This window comes from Phlebotomus argentipes, unplaced genomic scaffold (genome assembly GCF_947086385.1).
Source record: "Phlebotomus argentipes unplaced genomic scaffold, Phlebotomus argentipes genome assembly contig_15, whole genome shotgun sequence".
Classification (NCBI taxonomy): domain Eukaryota; kingdom Metazoa; phylum Arthropoda; class Insecta; order Diptera; family Psychodidae; genus Phlebotomus; species Phlebotomus argentipes.
Genome location: NW_026776181.1, coordinates 11,686,691 through 11,698,995, shown reverse-complemented (window position 1 = coordinate 11,698,995; position 12,305 = coordinate 11,686,691). Strand labels below are relative to the sequence as shown.

The 12,305-nt window shown below is 40.1% G+C and overlaps 1 protein-coding gene across 1 annotated transcript; it reads left to right on the top strand.

Annotated features, from left to right (window-relative positions):
• Nucleotides 1–12: 12 nt before the first annotated feature.
• Nucleotides 13–1,391, top strand: LOC132261923 (RNA-binding protein 7). The gene is made up of 3 exons (XM_059760971.1): nt 13–30; nt 87–201; nt 263–1,391. The coding sequence occupies exons 2-3, from the start codon at nt 115–117 to the stop codon at nt 767–769; spliced, it is 594 nt and encodes a 197-aa protein (XP_059616954.1). The 5' UTR covers nt 13–30; nt 87–114; the 3' UTR covers nt 770–1,391.
• Nucleotides 1,392–12,305: the final 10,914 nt, after the last annotated feature.

Here is a 12,305-nt window from a genome sequence, read left to right as displayed (position 1 = left end):
TCGCCTAGAGTCGCTGTATTCGCATCAAAGGTATTTGGGTATTTCTGTTTTGGATTTCCTTGGAATCTCTCTCATTTTCCTTGCAGAATTCGCATTTTCCACGCTTACTTCAGAATGAGTGATGATAAATCTCGCACTCTCTTCTGTGGCAATTTATCAGATAAGGTTACCGAAGAACTGCTGTACGAACTTTTTCTCCAGGTAAGAATGACATTTGTGCCGTAACCTCAATTGGGGGTGTTATATTTTGATGTCTTTCCAGGCGGGCCCCATTGATGGGGTGAGGATTCCCAAGGCTCGAAATTTCGGCTTCATCACGTACCGCCACGAGTCCACGATACCCTATGCACTAAGACTCTACTCGGGGACGCGATTGTATGGTAGAGAGATAACAATTGCACAGCAAAACTCCCCCGGAAATGAGCAATCAGGGAATCCCGCAAGTCATGCTCAGCGGGGCATGATGCCACAGATGAGGCCACCTCCCGCGATTCCACCCGTCGCGATGTTCGGCGGTATGCTCGACATGGAGCAGTTGCTGAGACTCGGCCAGCAATTGAATGCCAATCTGCCGGACAACTTTGGTTCTTCATCCCGCGGAGATTACTTTGGTAACAACCGGACGCACGATCTCGTGAATCGTGAGAAGCACTATCGCAACCGCGACAGTAGAAAACCGTACGGAAACAATCGGCGACAAAGAGATGACGATACAAGAGGCAAGAATCACAAGAGGAACAATTTCCGGGATCGACATCACCACTGGTAATGTACTCTCCACTTGCGGAATTTCATGTACAAATCCCCCTTTCCAGTCTGTAATCTCCATCCAAATGATTTGTATGATATCAATAGACATTTGCTCGGTCATAACGTCCTTCCGGAACGTGATTATAATTCCTCACAAGCGCCGCAACATCAATTCTCCGCCATTCTCGTGGGTGGCGGCAAATAAAAAAGGCTCGCCTGTGCCGGAGATAAACAGGAAATTCAGCTTATGGCCATTACGGTGCTCGAGAACTAGCCTCTCGTGGGCTAGTGTGTGTTTTAATTCGTTCCACTGGACGTTGCTTTTATTTCCGAGTGAAACGTGATGTGACTTAATGGGCCAACAGCTCGGCGATCGCCTCGTATGCCTGCTCATTTCCCTCCAGCCTCCGCAACTGCTCCCGGGACTCGCCCATCTGCCCTCGGAGGGCTATTCATGCCTCCCTGGAGTAGAAAGTGCACGGAAATGAAGAGAGATTTGAGGCCCAGTTGATTAGTAACTTCTATAAAAACGCGAAATTATCTACAGAATTTTCTGCACACGAAATCATCAAGAGAAAATATTTCTCAGCACTTTATAATAAAGATTATGCTGAAAAACAAAAATTGTGGATAAAAGCGAATTTTCGTCTGCTTTTTTTTTAAATAATAACAATATTAAAGCCGAAAGTAATGGAAGAACTGAATGAGGACGGAAAACTGGGTCCAAGACTTGAGCATACTGTGCAACCCTTTGATTTTCTCTTCGACGTCAAGGGAAAACGCCTCGCTGAGCAACTCCCACACTCGATGTTCGCCCAGAGAATTTTCCGCCACTCATGGAGAGTTGTGCTTAAACTTTGCAATTAAAAATTCCGGCAAATCCCTTGTTTTTGAGATTTCGATTCACCATGAATAATTAACGTGGCCATCATTGTTTTGTGTGTTAAGTCAGCGATACATAGTTGGGCGGGCGAGAGCGCCCCATGGCAGAATGCTCGGTGGAGAGGCGATGAGATGAGTGGAGGAATTCCACTCATTTTCTCGAAAAACAACGCACCTCCGCCCAGTTTTCCCACTTTTCTGGTGTGTGTGTGTGTGTGTGTATTTTGAAATGTGAAAAGGGTTTCATGAGACTTTTCCCTTTTCGCATGATTTGAAGCCTCTTCTCCGCGAACCGCCCCTCAGGAGCGAATTTAACCACTTTTTAGTAGCAATGAAGAAAGTTTCTGTCTTTCGCTCCTGTTTTCACACAAGGGCTAAATTTCATGCGACTCCTTTTGTGGGGCGGACGAGGGAAAAGGGTGGAATTTACTTAGAGTTGTTTGACTGAAAATTTCGGGACTGTCGAAAGTGGAATTTTGAAAGAAATACCAAACTTTGAGGATTTTTCTAATATAAGACGTTTGGAATTAATATTATGCCATGAATTGAGAAAAAATAAGTAATATTCTTAATCTCGCAAGAGTTTTAATTTCATTACATACCTTTAGTTGTTTTCATAGTTTACAAATTTAAGCAAAGGATTGCAACAGCAGTTTTTATTATATTGCTGGTTACGTTTGCTTCGGAACGATCAGATAAATTGAAATATTCTGTGCAATATGTGATTCAATTTTTCACGCCTTTCGGAGATTTTCAAAACCCTATGAATTTCCACCCATTCAAGGAGAAATCTCTCGAGAGGTGCGAATAAAGTGTAGGTGACAGAAAGTGTCTCTCGAAGACGAAGACTCTGCCGATCATCAGTGTTGGGAAACTCTTCTTTTTGCCCCTGAAAAATCCCTCTCCCATCTGAGTTCGCCCTGAGCTCGACGGGGCGCTGCGAGGATGAGTCTGAGCCTTTTGGGTGCACAAGAGAGTACCTTAATTAGCTATCAAATATTCATGCACGCAATCATAATAAAGACGAAATTCACGAATTTCTCATTTATTATTATTAAATTAACATTACAATCGCTGCCAAACTTTAGCAATGTTGCCCAGGTAAGAGTCGTGGAAGATGGGAAATGAAGGAGTTTTCGATCAACTCGACTGTACTTTTCCATCGGCAGGAGTTGTTGTGTGAAAAGTGAGTTTATTATTTGTGAGAGTTTGTCAAATGAGATATAAAATTTGACCGAAATTTCAGTGTTTAATGTATGTTTTGCATGGTGAGCGCATAAATTGAGCAACACAGGTAGTTAAATATTAAATAAAATTAGTCATGGGTTGATATTTGACCCCAAAATCATCTGGGGTGAAGGTTGATGAGAATTTGAAATCTAAACGATCCTCAAACATCATTTTCACCCTGACAAATTTATCCTCTGCACACTATATGTAGTATTAAACCATCCAATCCGCAAATATGTACATGTGAGGGAAAATCTGACGATATGATGATGACGATACCACAAGGACAAATTCGCATTAATCTCCTTTAATTAGGAACGAGAATTTGTGCGTGAATATAAATGATGGCATTAAATACCTAACTGCTCCTGGTGTGTTCTCAGTCCAAATTATACCAAATATTGTACAGCACAAAGCCGCCACCCGCACGAAATCACACACACACACAAAATCTCCTTCCTGGAATCATCAGGCCTCAAAATTGGACTCTCTCGCTGGAAATCCTGTGTGTGACACATCATTTCGAAATGAGGCTCTCGTAGTTTTCCCACCCACAGGCCGAAATTTCCATTGGTGCGCATGAGAAATTTTCCCATAAATGACAAATTGCCTGGGCCAAACATTACAATTTCCGGACACTGAATTTGAATATAAACACACTCTTCATCCTTTCCATATCAGACGCATTTCCTCCCCCCGGTAATGCTTTTCTCTCTGCGCCTCCTCATTACAGATGCATTTTTAATTGCAACTTACCAAATGGAAGGAAGCATTATTACGGCAAGGGACGCATGGTGTAGTCGGAAGTGGTGTCCAGATAGCTGGAAAACAAACAGAATTAGATGAAAAATTGCATGTGAGTCGCAATTTATGGCATTGGAAATACTCACGAGGTCTAGGAAGATCAGCACATTAACCGATTTCGCCATACTATCTCTTGTTTTTCTTGCGAAACATTTAATTTTATTTCCCAAAGACATTTCAAAGACATTTTGTTGCGAGTTTTGTCTCTATAAAAGGATTGTCGTGGGAGCGCATGTGAATATTTCTTTCACTGAAATCACTTTAGGGCTCTGCAAAGAATAAATTCAATTGAGAAGTCCCAAAGGCTAAAGATTTTCTATCACGTGCCCAAACTTGTCCTTTGTCCTTTCCGATTCGCCCACATTGTAAGTCAATCACGTGCGCCATTCTCCATCCAATTGGATTATTTAATTCCACATGAGCTTTTCTTGTCATCTTATTTGATGTCACCTGATTTGTGATGCCAATCGGACGTGGTGTAAAATGAGAGTGTGGGATTTTTTGGGAGACATCATTGATTCCATTTTAGATATATTTGTTGTCACATTTGCTAATCTGTCCATTTTCACTTTGTGACCACATTAGAAAACATTTTCCGTGGAAAGTGCATGTCACTCTGCCAATGTGGCGTATCTATTATTCCCGCGCGAGTCCATCAAACGTGTGAGGGACAATTTGGGAGGAATGAGTTGACCAGAGAAAAGAGCGGAGAGCTTTTGGCGACCTGTCGATGAATCCTAACAAATCACCAAGAATTATGGAGCTGTGGTCTTCCCCTCTTGGTTTTTGTGCACTCAGGAAAATCCCGCGAACTCAAACCGCAAAAATATTATCTTAACAATGAGTGATGGATTCTGATATTTAACATGATGCTCTAGTGATAAGATAATAGTGATATGATATGTTGCAGAGAATTGCTATTTTGAAGTGATCTCAGTTTTCTCCAAGTGCAACTGTAGATCTATTTGTAGTGTCCTCCACCTCTGTAGTCATTCAGGGACTTTTCTAGTTGATTTTGTGAACAGACAAAGCCAAAAACCTCTCAACATTTGAGATGGAAAGTGCTGGAGGGAGTGGAAAAAGCCCAAAATCAACGTCAATTTCCGCCAATTGTCAACACTTCACGAGATCATGCCACACAGAATCTTTCCCTCTCCGGGAAACCACCTTTTCGTATCATTGTCCTGGGGATAAATCAAATTGACAGGTGGAAAACACATCAAGTGAATGCGACGAGAGAAGTTTTGCTCTCAGGATTGAGGCGAGGCTGGGCGAGGAGGAGCTCAATTGAATGAAGAAGGACGCAAAGATGGGCAAAAAGACGAAAACTTCCCAATTAAGACAATCTCCTTGAATTTCTCTTTGTCTTCACAATTTCACCCCAAACCCAAACCTGTCGACATTCTCCATGCCTTGACTTTCCATCAGAGGCGTAGCTAAATTTCCTCAAGAACAAGACATGGAGCGGCGTAAGCTGAAATTTCCAGAAGAGAAGGTATTTTACTTAACAAAATTTCCCAAATATAGATTGGGGTGAAGGACATAATATTTAAGAAGACGATCACTTATTAATTGGCAGATAAACTGGTAAATTTCTATATTTTAAACCATGACTCTTGTCAGGTATCAATGATCCTGAGGGGAACTTTAAGAAGAATATAAATCGGCGATTCAGAAAGGTTTACTAATAAGCTCAGAATCATCTTTAGGCGATTAAATTGATGAAGAAATTAAAAACATTTTTTTTTTATTAATGAATCAGTGTTTCAGTAAACTTTCTGAAACAACAATATTTTAGTCTGGAGGGGTAATTGCCCCCCTTCGGCCCCTTCTTGTCTACGCCCCTGCTTCCGTCCCCGCCTTCTCCGGCCGTCAACATCGTCACAGCCTCCAGTTTCCATGGCATGAAATGTGAAATGAAATTTTCTCAGTTCTTGAGAGAAAACTAAACAAGAGGCGAAGTGATTTTATTTATACACTGGTCCAGAGATCTCTCGTTCCTCCGCCCGTGAAGCCGCCCTCCCGCACAGCCCAATATGCCAACCCCTTTGCCACTCACACTCTATGTTCATTATTATGATTAACAAGAAGAACCGGCAGTTGTAATTACTAATTAAATATTCATTGGAGAGAATTTTCCAAAAAGTTTTCACCGCTCCGCCGCCGCCGCGGGGCCATCATATCGAGAGAAATGGCTCAGAAAGAGGTATTAAAGCGAATCATTCGTGTAATAATGTCACGTCAAATTAAAATCATCTACGAGTTTGCGTCCATTTTACCACCATGGCGGGAATTATTCGTCCCCCGACTTTGCCTCTCTGCAGCAAAGCATGAAAAGCACTCCAATGGCTGATGATTCTCCGCAGCAGAGAAAGTCCTCGCCCATGATGGAGTTCACTGTTCATAATCGTTATGCTGCAAATGGGTTTAGCGATCCCACCTTCATATAGCATAGTGCGAGCGCGCTTTATTTGCCTCCAGCTCGGCAAACTATGTACGAAATCCTTTTATGGAAATCATGAATGTTAAGAATTTTTCACTGCAATATTGATTTCAAACATCCACGCGGCACAATTTAGTCTATTTTTGTGACATTTTTATGCAACATATGAAATGTGCGACAGGATAATTTGACCCTTCTCTGTGTTTGCAAATTCACCCCTTCAACATTTGAGTGATGCGGGGATGATGCGTTCAACCTTTCCATATATCGAGAGAAAGTCACAGAGAATGAGTTTGAGTTAATTTAGAACCCTTTTCTGTTCTAATTTCGATTAAACGCCATGAAAAATTCATCACATTCGAGGGTAGCATCCTAAACAAGGTTCCCACCCTCGCTGTTTTTCACAATATTCACGCTCAAATTTGTAACGTTTCAAAAGTCTCTTTAAAGGTGGATCTTGAAGGGATATTTTGAATTTTTCGCTTTTTAGCACACAAGAGAAGAGAGAAATCTCCATATTTTAACAAGCACTCATCTCCATTTTGCAATGATTTGCTGACAAACCTCTGAGGGAATCATATGTGGAAAATCCTTTTTTCAACATATCCTCTCAACTCTGCAAATACTCCTTCGAGTACTTTTAATGTTTGTGCGTATTAAATGGAAAAGTGAAACAATGTGATTTCCCTGCCCGGTCTTTGCAACGCTTTCCTCTCACAAAATGTTATTCCTCGCATGTTTGAATGCTATAGCGATACAAAATAAAATGGTCAACTTTTTACTCTCGCATGTGGGTGTGCTTTATTGAAAAAATTGAATGTGCGTACAGAGGAAAAAACAGCAGTGAAACAATGCATGTAAATAAAATGGGAAACATTTTGGAGATGTGGAAAAATATGCAAAAAATAATTAAATGTAAACATTTCAATGTGGCGTGGTTGAAGGAAGGACCAAAAGCCTGGCTGAAGAATGCTGAAAGATCCCAAAACTCTGAAAATTTACCAACTGCTTTGCCAGTTCATGCCATTTCGTGATTCCCATCTAAATTCTAATTTTTATTCACCGCCCGTGAATTTATCTTTTTACTGCCGATGGTGCAATTCTTGTCTAAACTCCACCGCTCGAAATTGGACATGCGGGAAGAAAATGCCAGACGCTTTTCCAATGGGGTGCTTCTCCTATTTACGGAAATCCAAACCGCCCACCTTTTCACCAACTCACTCCTCGACAATCGCCCTCGCCAGACCCATTCGGAACGCTTTTATATGTTATGTGGCGAACCGAGTTGGACATTTTCTGGCCATCGCAACGTGAATTTTTAAAATCGTTTGACTGGCTAGTGCCGATAGCCATTTGAGCGTCATGGCACATAAAGAGCGTCAGGTGGGCTTGGGTGGCAAATAAAATTACACCAAGGAGGATCTCCCCTCGCCATCCCGAAAGGTGAGACGACACTTGGCGCTTTTGGGCGGAGGAATTGTGTCTGCGCTTTTGCTAGGATTGCAGTTAGAGCTATTCCGAATGAAGGAAACAATTTCTTTAGTATTTCAATCGAGTATCTGCAATCGCATCATTTTTCTGAATAATAACCGTACCCAAAACTATACACATATTCTTTGTTCTTAGAAAAGTCGTCCACTAAAGATGCGCAAACAAATAATACTCAACACAACTTACTGTCTCAGTGAATAATTTCTCACACAACGGAAAAAGCCAGTAGATATCCTGCTTAGCTTATTGTAGAAATCCTTGAAGCAAAAAGAACTTACAATATGTATAAATAATTTAGAAGGGGAAATTGCGCTGTGTTATAACTATTTTGCAATAGGAAATCTGACCAAAGCCCTGATTACGCTAATGGTAGGTGCTTCTGTAATAATGTCATCGTGCTAATCCGCTTCTCAAACAAGCGGCTGGTTTGCATAATATCCAAATCCACTCACACTCCCACTCTTTGACACTCAATCTCTCAACTATCACACGGTAAACATCCCCTAAAACCAATGCATTTGCATCTGATTGCTTCTGAGTGGTGCAAACAGTGATCACCAATAGACATTTGTCCAATTAAACAATATTATTTTTGCTTGAATACCAAAGCATTTGGTAATGACTTGCAGATGCTGCGAAATTGGACGGAGAATTTGTGGGAGACAGTCGGAAAAACGTAAATTTCTTCCTGGGTGAATTTTCTCATTGAAATATTTATGAGAGAAAGCGGTTTAGTTGTCAACTGATTTAAAAATTCACCAGAGAGAGGTGAATTCCCACCCCCTGGACTTCACATCATTCCGCTCTGTTCCAGCTTTTTACGTGATTGTGAAGAAAAGAAGCGAGACAGTTAAATGGATGGAGCAGAATTAGGGATATTTCCAGATATGGAGTTCAATTTGCAACCTTCTCAACTCTTGTCATTTAATTTACTCCAAAGACTCTGCGGAATTGCTGCACTTCTCCTTGCAATATTGCATGTCTTCATTGTCCGGGGAGAAATTAAAAATTCCACACCCACGTGGATTTCCTCCCCTTCGTGGAAATAAACTTTTTTTTTCCTTCTGTTGCTCCGTGTCTCGCAGGCACTTTTCACTGGAAAAATTCTCTATTCCTTTTTTTGTCTTGCGTCATTATAGGGACAGAGGGAGGGTTTTTTTTCTCCTCGACAGTGTCTTGCTTTTGTCAATTTGAAATCCTAATTGGTGAGTGAAGACAAGTGAAATTAATCCGGGAATTTCGCTTCCACAGAATTTACTCTCTATCCCTCCGTCCAAACACACTTTTATTATCTCATTAAGTGCTTTTTTTCACTGAATCTTTATGTTTCAATTTTGAAGGGAATTTTTGTTCTTTCGAAGGGTCTTTTGTTGGCTGAAATGCACATAAATAGCGCCCAAGATGAGAGAAATATTCAGAGTTTATAGAAGAATTCTTCGCAATTGTTGAGTTTTTCACAATGTATTTAATGTGTGGCGAATATGGAGTAATTCTTTGACAAGCCTCAAAGGGTAGATTAGATAAAAGTCATAATCCTTTTGGTTTCAGAATAGAAGTCAGTGCTTTGAAGAGACGTCAGACGGAAAAGCAGAGGAAACTTCCGTGATTAAATATTTTCCTGCTTTTGCCCTCTTTCCCTCGCACATTTTGCAGCTCTGCTGCATAAATGTAATGGGATACGGAAGCGATGTGTGCACATAAGTCTCTATATGTTTGTTCTGTGGTGCATAGATGAAAATGTGGCGGTGGTGGCTCAAGCTCACAAAACCGAGCTTTCAATATTGTTTTGGCGCAGGGATGGTCCCCAAGGAAGTGTGGGACAGAGAGTTCAATTGTTTGAATTGCATATGTGGGAAGTGATTGCAAAACAGGGGTGGATTTCGGTGGGTGGCGGCGGGTGTGTGGCATGAAAGAGGCCACACAATGGATATATTGTGTTATCAATGAATGCGACATGGGCATTTGCTATATTATATGCAATGAAATTTTCCTATTGTGCACATGGGGGCGGAGAGGGGGAGTACAGGACTCCTTTCACCCTCCAGGGAAATCCCATTGACACAGAGTGGGAACAATGTAAATTTATTAATTCACCACCAACCAATAGAAAATTATTCGCGGCTTTTCTACTCCCAATAGACTGGGAGACATGTTTCCAAAATTACTTCCTCTGGGTCTTTTTCCTGGCATTGTTTCAACTATTTTTTAGGGGGGTTGAATGGGCTGAATGTTCCAGTAAATTATTCCTGCTTTGAACGCCCAGTTTAGGCATCCCAACAAGAGGGAATTCTATTCAAAAACTACCTTCTTTTCTCTCGATAAATTATCGTGTAAGTCAGAAAATTTACACACCTCTTAAGTGTCCCCGTGTGATTCGTTGAGAAGGATAAAGTGGAGAAATTTGGAGTATTTTTCATGTCAATTTCATCCCTCTGAATTGTCCCCACGACGACCATTAAAGTGTCGCAATATTGCAATTAATCGTGTCTCCCAAGGATTCAATTAGATTTTCTCTCCTTCGCCTGAAAGCTAAAAACCTCTTTTGCAGCCCTAAAATTCCTTGTGGATGTTGTATACTGTAAAAGTACCCTCTCCCTGTGTTAGGGGCAGTTCTAGGGAGGTGGAAAAAAATCTGCGGTATTTTCGGTTTGCATAAATAACATTCTTGGCCTGGCACAGCACTGATATATGGCGTGATTCTCCTCAGGTTGATAGCCAAGAGTCAAAATGAAGACAAAATGGGCAGAAAGGTGTAGGGCAAAATGTGTGCTACATCTTTCGTAAATGCGAAATTCATTATTCATAGTTAAATTTCTAATGTGTATGCAAAACCGCATCACATATATCAAACTGACCATTTCTATCCCTTCAACTGCCACACTTTTTCCTCATCACTTCATCCCTTTGAACCTCCTTCTGGAATGCTGAATAAGAGACTCCAATAAATTAACCATTTTCTTAGAATTTGTACAAGTCAGAAGGAAAATACTTACTCAAATCTGTTTGGGGTCTCTGGATAAACTGTGTGACAACAGAAATTAACAGGCCGCCAAATAGACTAACACTTGAACTAACTTCAGAGAAAATAAGTCACACAGAAAATATGTGAATTAGGGCTGGAGAGAGAATAAAAATTGTACAGAAGGTGAAAAAAGGGGAAAATTATAAAGAGGGACAGTGAGATGAGACCGACATTCGGGGTGTGAGGATGAAAATGATCCTGTGTAGCGCATTTTCATGGGATGGTAGACAAACACACGAGAGAGGGTCCTGTTAGCCCCTCATCTTCGCTTCCATTCTCAAGCTCTCACCCTCACGGCTGCCCACCATTCGCCAGTAATGAATAAATAAATACAATTTACAGTACATGATGCCACATGGGAGATGACGGGGTGGAAAAAAGGGAGGAGAATCAAATAAACAGACTTACAACGGTGAAAAGGATATAAGTAAACCTATTTCCTTAAGAGTGGATATTATCTCTGTCCGTGAACAATTTTTGCTTTATTTTCCTTCATTCCTCGGCTCTATCATCCCTCATCGACCCCTCGTGAGTCCGTAAAAGTGAGTGGTGAAGATGAGACAGTCCTCGAGAAGAAGAAAAATACATATGATTCATATTTGGCTGATTCTATATTTTGTCCTCCGTTATCTTCTCACCATTCATTCTATCTTTCTTTCTTAAAGTTTAATGAATAAAATTTAAATCCCTAATTACATAATATTCCCCTTTTCGATTGAAAACACAAAATAACTTTTTATCGAAATTGTGTCAATGAAAAAACTATGACATATAGAATTTTTACAGTGTGTCCAGAGACATTTCTCTTAGACAAGCATCCCTCATGTTTTCTTTACATAAAAAACAGAAATTCCTTTCTATCCTTTTATCCTTCATTCGTCTTCAATATCAACGTAAAGCGAAAAAGCTCTTTAAGACTATGATATGTTACTGTGAGTTAAGCTGATAAAGGAAAAATTGTCCACTTTTCGTGGTCAAGTTGAGGAAGAAAGAAAATTTTGGTCTATTATTCTTTGATCTCTATTTCTCATGAGCGCGAACTTTCCATGTGAATTAATTATGCGTAAACAATTAGATAATTAATTAATCTATTGGCTTAATTGATGACTTCTTTTTACCTATATTTATGGTTGATACAGCAATTACACTGTCATTCATTTAATTTTATTATTTGTTTATGTAATTCTGCAGTTTTCCTTCCGTCCCTTGTTCATTTATTCCTTTACCTGTGTACATTTTATCGTGAATCTAAAAACTGCTGGTCGCTGTTTTGACACTATTTTTTCCACCTGTCTTATGGGAATGTGAAAGTGAGGTATACAAAATGTGTATTTCAACATGACAGAGAGAGAACTCTTTTACCCTGTTTTGTGTATTTGAAAAATCTGTACATTGATTGAAATTGGCAAATTTGCCGACTTTTTTCCTATATTTGTCTATAGAGTGGCCATTTTGGGAGGGATAAATCAGGAGGAGAGGATAGTGAAATTAATTAGTAAATTAAACGATTTTGTAATTAAAGCTAATTGATTCTCTCTCTGCTTCACTGTATTGATACATATATAAATAATTTAATTAATGTAGCAATTGATTTAAATATTCAGTGTGTCATAATTTCAATTAAAAGCATTTTTTTATCCTCTCGCGAGCCAAGAGAGCGAGAAAGGTTTTTTTTATTCATCT